Raw genomic sequence first — 8,020 nt, forward strand, 5'->3', positions numbered from 1 at the left:
GTGGGAGGCAACCAGTCTATGTGTCTCACATCAATATTTCTCTCTCTCTTTCTCTCTCTCTCTCTCTCTCTCTCTCTCTCTCTCTCTCTCTTTCTCTCTCTCTCTCCCCTCCTCCTCCTTCCTCCCTTCCACTCTCCCTGAAAAAGCAAAGGAAAAAGTATCCTCAGGTGAGGGGGAAAAATTACCTCTGCAAAGACCCTATCTCCAAACACAGTCCCACTCTAAGGCTCTGGGAGTTGGGACTACAGCATGGAATTGCGGGGAGGGCACAGTTCAGTTTAGAACACGCACCCCCACAGCCTCTCCTGTGCAGTGAGCATGGCTCTTCCCGCCTGTGGTGCCACACCCTGGGCTGTGCTGTGTGTCCCCGCGTCCTGTGTTCCCAAGACAGAAGTCCCCACGGAGGCTGGGCTCCAGGGAAGCCAACTGACCATCAGGTGTTTGGGACCCAAACCTGACCAGTGGGACTGTGCTGCCCCGAGCAGACCCTCCCCCTGGGGAAGCAGGAAAGCCAGCTGTGCTCAGGGGAGCTGGGCGCTCCTTTCTGACCGGAAAGTACCAGGTCACCGGCCTTGTGGCTGCATCCGAGGGAGCGAGAGCCATAGTTCTGGCTCAGGGTGAGAGCGGCTGTGTTCTGAGGTCTGACCACCAGGAGCCAGATGGACCGGCTGCCTCCATGCCCCTCGTCACACAGCTGCCCCGGCTCCCGTGCCACCCAAACTCTGCTGAAGACAGAAGGAGGTATGAGTGCTGGTCATCCCCAAGGAACACATGGGGGAGGGGGCCTGCGGGATGGGACCTTAGTTCTGGGGTGACCTCAGAGACCAACGTCAGGTCCAGGATGAAGCAAGAAGCAAGACCTCAAGTTTGTGTCCCTCCGTTTGGGCTCCCCCAGAAGCAGATCCTGAGACACGTTTCGTGAACAAGTAGTTAACAACAGAGGATCCCGGAAGGACCAACAGGAAGTGGGAAGGTGAGACAAGAAGGGAAAGAAACCACTGTAGGTGTGTTCAGGAGCAGATTGCCGCTGAGGGCAACTGGAGACTCTGGAGGGTGGCTGAGAACACGTTTCCCAGTTGTCCCACCTGTGCCCCCCTCCCCAACGCCCCCGAAGCCACAGTATTTACCCACCAACCTCACCTGAGATTGGTTGAACACCATGAACTGCCCAGCACTTGCAAACGTCCCAGGGGGCTCGCAGCCTCCTGCTCCCCCTCCAGGCAGTGACTGGCAAGTGCTGGCAGCAGGCAGCCCTAAGTACATATGGGAAGAGGGAGCAGGGGGGGTGGGGGAAGGTTGCTGTCTGCAATGAGCACTTCCTCCGGAGCCATGACCCTTCATGCTTGGAGGAGTTGACCGTGTGAGCTGGCGGAGAAGGACTGGACATTGTGGTCAGACTATCAGGTGTCTGATTCCTTATCAAAGACACAAAGAGTGAATTCTTTTGGCTTGACCTCATAAATCCAACCCTCCCACTTGACATTGGTCTAGGTCAGTGGTTGGAAAACTCATTAGTCAACAGAGGCAAATATCAACAGTACAACGATTGAAATTTCTTTTGAGAGTCAAATTTTTTTAACTTAAACTATATAGATAGGTACATTGTTATTAACTTAATTAGGGTACTCCGAAGGCTTAGGAAGAGCCACACTCAAGGGGCCAAAGAGCCGCATGTGGCTCGCAAGCCGCAGTTTGCCGACCACGGGGCCAGGCCTCCGGGGGAGTGTAGGCCAGCCCGGTGGATCCTCTCATGCCCTGACAGTCCCCAGAATGTAGCCCCGAGTCCCCGTCAAATGCTGACCCGGCCTCTTCTTTTGCAGGGTCCTCCAGGGAGACCTATCCACTTTGTAAGTCAGAGCGCATTCTCTTTTGTCTTCCTGGGTAAGGCCTGGGGAAGGGTGGATTGGCAGCTGACCCCGGTTCTGGCCACAGGGGCTGGAACCCTAAGCTGGGCCTGGGAATGCCTGTGTCCTTTGATCACTCCATATTGGACCCTGGGCCCTGAAGCCACAGAGGCAGGAAACCCAGACTTTAGCAGGGATGTGGCACTGACTGTGACCCCAAGAAGGCACCCCAGCCACGGCTCCTGGGTCCTGGTGGCACACTTGGTACAGATTGGCTGATTGCTGAGGATTCTCCTCTATCAGAGTCTGAGTCCCAAGAGAGAGCAGGTTGGGGGCCCTGTGTGCCTCTGGTGGGGCCTCGGTCTGTCTGAAAGCTTGACCCCCGCCCAAGCCCTCTCAGGAGTCCTCCTTCTTTGACCGCTGCGCCGAGTGACTGTTAGATTCAGGCCCTGACAGGGACAGGAAGGGGCCCAGGGAAAGACTGATGGAGCAGAACCCTGGGGCCCCGAGCCACTAGGAGTCTCTGATCTTTCTCACCGCAGCTTCTCCTTGGCCTCTCCCTGGACCTTCCGCTAATCCGTCTCATCAATAGGAAGTCAGAGTACAGAGATCCAGGAAAACCACTTCCCTCAAAAAAATGAGAGGATTTTGAATTTTTTAATATTTTTAATCAATTGAATGCTTGTTATATGCCAGGCACCATTAGTTAGAAGTGCTTTTCATATATTAACTCATTTATTCCTCTCAAAACTTCATTATTAGTGTTATTATCATGCCCATTTCCAAGATGAGATAACTGAGGCAGAGAGGTTAAGCAGCTTGCCCTAGATTATACAGTTGATAAGTAGCAAGGCTGGGATTTGAACTTGAGAAGTACTAGCTCCAGAGCCTCCACTCCGGACCCCAATCCTGGGCTTCAGATTCTGCCCCTCGCTGTTCACAGCAAGATGGCAGCTGTGCTTCTGGCAAGCCCGGGGCGAGCGTCGGACGTCCAAGTGTATGTTAGACAATTACAGTGCGAGCCAACGGAGAAACCAGGGGCTGTGGGGATATAGAGGAAGGGGCGGAAGCATTAGGAAAGCGTTCCCACTGCAGCTGACATCTGTAGGGTGAGGGTAGGGCAGGACTGCTGACATTGGGACTAGATGACTCTTTGCTGGAGTGGCTGTCCTGGGCACTGTGTGATGTTTAGCAGCATCCTTGGCTTCTACTCACTAGATGCCAGTAACACCCTCCACCCTCCAGTTGTGGCAGCCAAAACTGTCTCCAGGTATTGTCAAATGTCCACTAGGGGCATCATCGCCCCTGGCTGAGAACCGCTGGAATAGGAGGGAGCCAGATGGAGCACTGGAGGGAGGAAGAGTATTCCAGGGATGGGAGCAGCATGTGCAAAGGTCCTGTGGCTAGATAAAGCATGGCATTTAGGACTTAGAAGTATGGTAGTGTGTTGTGCACAGAATAGATGTGGGAGAGAGGAGGGCCAGAGGCCACAGCACTCAGGCCGGGTCTTGTAATCATGCTGAGGAGTTTGGACTGAATCCTGAGGGCGATGAGCTATCAAAGTGCCTCAGGGAAGGGCATGGAAGGGCCAGACTCTGTTTGCATGGGGAGGAAGGACAGAGTTCCACGGAGGGCCTGTGCCTTCGCCAGGACCTTGCTGGGAGGGTGGGGTGGAGAGCGGGCGCTCAGACCCTGGGGGTCCAGGATGCACACCCCGTCTTCTCCCTGCACAGCAACAAGATGACCTTGGGGCAGCTTTCCAGACGTGGATGGACACTCACGGAGCACTGAGAGCAGAGGTACCGCAGGACCCTGCCACGTGGGATCCTTTCCCGGGGAAAACAGAAATAATGTGTGGTCCTTGCCCCACCCGCGTGGCCTGCATCGAGCCCTTCACAGCCCCGGCGGGCATCTCCCAACCACAGGTGGGGAGGGCGTGGCCGAGGCTGGGAGTAGCTGGCGACACAGCCAGTCACACAGCCAGTCCCGGAGCCCTTTTTCCTCCCAAGCCCTCGCAGGGTGTCAGCGTTCTTGCTGGCCCAGCGCCCACAGCAGCTTCCCACGGCTCAGGCCACAGTCTGCCCGGAGCAGGAAGCTCATGGCCATCCCACAGGGCTCAGCTAAGCCCCCGGCCTGGGGTCATCGCAACTCTGGGACTCCAGGCTGAGAAGGCGCTCGGTGCCCTCTAGTGAGACCCCTGTCAGGAGTGCCCTCTGCTGCCTTGCCTCCTTCCCAATGGGGGACTCACCCCCACGCCCGCCAACTCAGACCTCCTACATGCATTTCCATTTGTCCTACTCTCTGGGGGCTCACAATTCAGGGCAAAGGGCAGCATGGATGAGCCCATTATTTTCCTTCCATGGGGCGTACAAGGATCAGGGGAAAGACCTCCACCAACCCCTTCTGGAAGGATTTGGGGCCATTCCCCAGCGTTCTGCACACCTGGCTGCCTTGCTCATGGACACCTGACCATTGCTCCTCTTGAGCCTCTAAGCTCCCATGGCAGCACCTACCCCCCCAGCCCACCCCTGGACCCCAATTTCTTTAAGTAGAGTAGACCCAACGCCTGCTCCAACCATGCCCCTGGGGCTGTGGAGGCTCTGACCTCGGGCTGAGCCAGGACTCAAGGGGCTGATGGCTCTCTCCTCACAGCAGGTTTCCAGCCATCCGGACCGGCTGGTGCTGGACCAGGGAGGGGAGATCTTTAAAACCTTACACTACCTCAGCCACCTCATCCAGAGCATTAAGACGCCCCTGGGCACCAAAGAGAACCCCGCCCGGGTCTGCCGGGACCTCATGGACTGCGAGCAGAAGATGGCAGATGGTACGGGGGCCTGTGGTCTGAGGAGGGCACTTCCTGCCCGGGGTGGGGTGGGGTGGGACGGGGCAGAGGGACCCAGGGGGAGCAGGGCCGAGTTTCTGTCCTCAGGGAGATGGCACAGGGCCAGTCACTTACTCAACCAGCAGTCGCTGAGCCCTGGTGCCAGGCCTTGTGCTTCAGAAGGGGGTGGAGTGGGTACCCCGAGGAGGGTCCCATCCTTCCGGAGCCTACAGATGTCAAGCAGGGACAGTCATGTCAGCGGGAGGCCAGAGCCTTGGCAGGAAAAGCCCCGAGGGCGGGGACAGGCCGGGATGGGAGGGGGCTCTGCACCTCATCCGATTCCCTTCTGTCTGTGAGCTAATGTGGCCCCTGGAAGGACCATGGCTTTGGAGGCAGGCAGACCTGATTCGAATGTAGGCCCTGTGAGCTGGGCAGCCACCGCCCCGCCCTGAGCACCCTTCCATTGGCTGCCTGAGAAGGCGGCTAGTGGCCGGGTGTCCCACTCTTTCGCTGTGACACCTGTGGCTCCCTCAGACGCTCAGTGGGGGAACCCGGTGCCAGCAGAAGGGATGGGGCAGGTGCAGAGGGGGTAGGGCAGGTGCAGAGGGGTGGGGGCAGGTGCAGAGGGGTGGGGGCAGGTGCAGAGGGGTGGGGGCAGATGCAGAGGGGGTGGGGGTAGGTGCAGAGGGGGTGGAAGAAGTGCAGAGGGGGTGGGGCAGGTGCAGAGGGGGTAGGGCAGGTGCAGAGGGGGTGGAGAGCCATCAGCCCCTTGAGGTCCTGGCTCAGCCCGAGGTCTGAGCCTCCACAGCTCCAAGTTCTCAATACTTGGGGGACCTCTAGGGGTCCCCCAGCCAACCTAGGAGGATCACTCGCCTCCATGGAGAAACCATTCCACTACATCATCCCTAAATCTCTTGGGAAGTGGCTCAGCCTCTCTACCTTAGTGTCCCCGGGGGAAAGTGGACATTTCTCAGCCACAGGTCTCATGCTCAGCTGGGTGCCCCTCCAGGGGCTCTGCTCAGAGATCTGTGGCTCACGAATCCCTTTTCTGCTCCCCCGTCCCTGACTTCATATCCAAGTGGAGCTCAGGGGTCACAAGGTGGGGGGGCCCACCTCAGAACCAAGCCCTGGGCTCCTTCCCACACACATACACCACCACCCCATTGCTTCCTGCAGGCACCTACTGGGTGGATCCGAACCTTGGCTGCTCGTCCGACACCATCGAAGTCTCCTGCAACTTCACGCATGGTGGACAGACGTGTCTCAAGCCCATCACAGCCTCCAAGGTACCCGTCTGCTCCCGGCCCCCGACTGGCTGCCCGGTACCCGTCTGCTCCCGGCCCCCGACTGGCTGCCTGGCCTTGGGGAAGTCATCTCCCATTTCTGAACATCAGTTTCTTCACCTATAAGTTGAGGATGAATTGTTTTAAATCCAAAACCCCTTGGACTTGTCTGATGCCAATGGTTCTCTCTGTAAGTAGGACTTTTTGCCTAATACCTAAAGCAGCGTCGTTGGCCAAGCTGGCCTGGCCTGGAGAACCACGAGCCATCAGCACAAAACAAGTCAGGGTGCCGCTCCCCGGGGACAGCCGCCAGGACTGTGCGTGCAAATATTAAATGAATGTTCGCTGCCCGCTTACCAGGTGCCCATCTCTGGGCTGAGAATTTTAGGTGGCTCAGGGCAACTCAACAATAAGCCAAGGAGAGCAGTGGCAGTGTGACCACTCCCGCACCCAGAGTTGGAGAGTCTTCAGGAGCCAGCCGGTCAACCAGTTGAGTCCCTGCCAGGTGCCAGGTGCTGGGATTCAACACGAAACACAGCAGCCTCGCCACTAGCCCCACAGCCGGAGCTCACGGTCCAGCCGGCCCTTTCCCCTCTGACTGACGTGGCAGAGGGGTGAGGCCGGAGTTGGCCCCTGGGTTGGCAGCGGGACTGCCCCTCTGACTCTCTACCCCATGGGGGACAATGAACCTCTGTGGGGTGCTGATCAGAGACGGCGCCTTTGAAGTGCGTGGGGTCAAAACTTACGCCAGGTGCTCGCGTCACAGACACACAGACCCAGCTGTCAGCACTCACACTAGAACCACTGAGGCCGTAAATCCTGTCCTATTGTCTGTGGTCAGGTCTGGCGTTTCTACCCCATCCCACCCCTCAGGGATACGGAGACGTAGGGTAGGAAGGGCGCTGCTCATTTCCTCTTTACTCTGAGAGCCTCTCAATCTTGGGCAAGATCCTCTTCCTCTCTGGGCCTCTGGGTCCCAGCTCAGCTCCAAAGACCCCCGTCCGCTACCATGGAGAGGGGAAGTGGGTAAGATTGCATCGGGCCCTTCCCAGCTCTGACTCTGGCTTTGGCTCTTTCTTTCCCTTCCTTGCTGCTCCCTGGCTCTGGACCAGCTCACACAGACCTCAATTTCCCTGTCTCTTACGTGGGCACACGTCTGGGAGCGTGGTTGGGAAATGTTACCAGGAAAGCTTACCCCTGAGAGCTTACCTTCTGAGAGCTGTGGGCATCCCAGCCAGACCGCCCCCGCCCCACGGCTGTGTCTCCTCCACAGGTCGAGTTTGCCGTCAGCCGGGTCCAGATGAATTTTCTGCACCTGCTAAGCTCTGAGGTGACACAGCATATCACCATCCACTGCCTGAACATGACCGTGTGGCAGGAGGGCCCCGGGCAGGCCCCAGCCAAGCGGGCAGTTCGCTTCCGGGCCTGGAACGGGCAGATCTTCGAAGCTGGGGGTCAGTTCAGGCCTGAAGTGTCCATGGATGGCTGCAAGGTAACTCGGAGCCCCCACAGGCCCCTCACGCACAGACCAGAGGCAAACAATTTTATACTGTGCTATTTTAGTATATTAGTATGATGCATATAATTTTTACATTTGTAATAATTTTATTGCGACAGCTTTATAAAATTGTTGTTACCCACCTTCCTCTCTGGGAAACTTCTGAGGGAAGATCTGGGCTGGTAAAAACTTTACGGGCTGGTAGATATGGTACTTACTTGCAAGGCTGCTTATAGGAGGATGTACTTCTACTCTCTGCCCCCGTTCTGACCGGGCTAATTTTTTCTCTTAACATTTTTGGTTATTTTCAAATGCCTAAAACAGAGTAGGTTGTTAGGGAAGAGAGAGATATAAAGTCAAACAAACCAGTGTCACAAGATTAATCAGAACTGGTAATGAGCGTGTTGGTTTCCCCACATCCTCACTAACATCTATAATAATAAAAGCACAATATGCAAATTGACCAGATGGCCGAACAGCAGAACGATTGTCCAGACGACCACGCTATGACACTGCTGGCGCGGGCCAGCCAAGCCAGGTGCGATGCATTGGTCGGGCTGGCATCGCCCATGAT

The 8,020-nt window shown here is 56.9% G+C and overlaps 1 protein-coding gene across 1 annotated transcript in view; it reads left to right on the forward strand.

The window, feature by feature from the left end:
• Positions 1–8,020, forward strand: part of LOC102420267 (collagen alpha-1(XXVII) chain-like) — a 16,427-nt gene that overhangs the window by 5,689 nt on the left and 2,718 nt on the right. Inside the window, exons 10-14 of the mRNA XM_023763052.1 lie at positions 1,821–1,847; positions 3,578–3,643; positions 4,497–4,668; positions 5,842–5,951; positions 7,222–7,440. Coding sequence (XP_023618820.1) covers positions 1,821–1,847; positions 3,578–3,643; positions 4,497–4,668; positions 5,842–5,951; positions 7,222–7,440 — 594 coding nt within the window. The remainder of the gene's footprint in view (positions 1–1,820; positions 1,848–3,577; positions 3,644–4,496; positions 4,669–5,841; positions 5,952–7,221; positions 7,441–8,020) is intronic.

The sequence above is a fragment of the Myotis lucifugus genome, unplaced genomic scaffold (assembly GCF_000147115.1).
Source record: "Myotis lucifugus unplaced genomic scaffold, Myoluc2.0 scaffold_273, whole genome shotgun sequence".
Lineage (NCBI taxonomy): Eukaryota > Metazoa > Chordata > Mammalia > Chiroptera > Vespertilionidae > Myotis > Myotis lucifugus.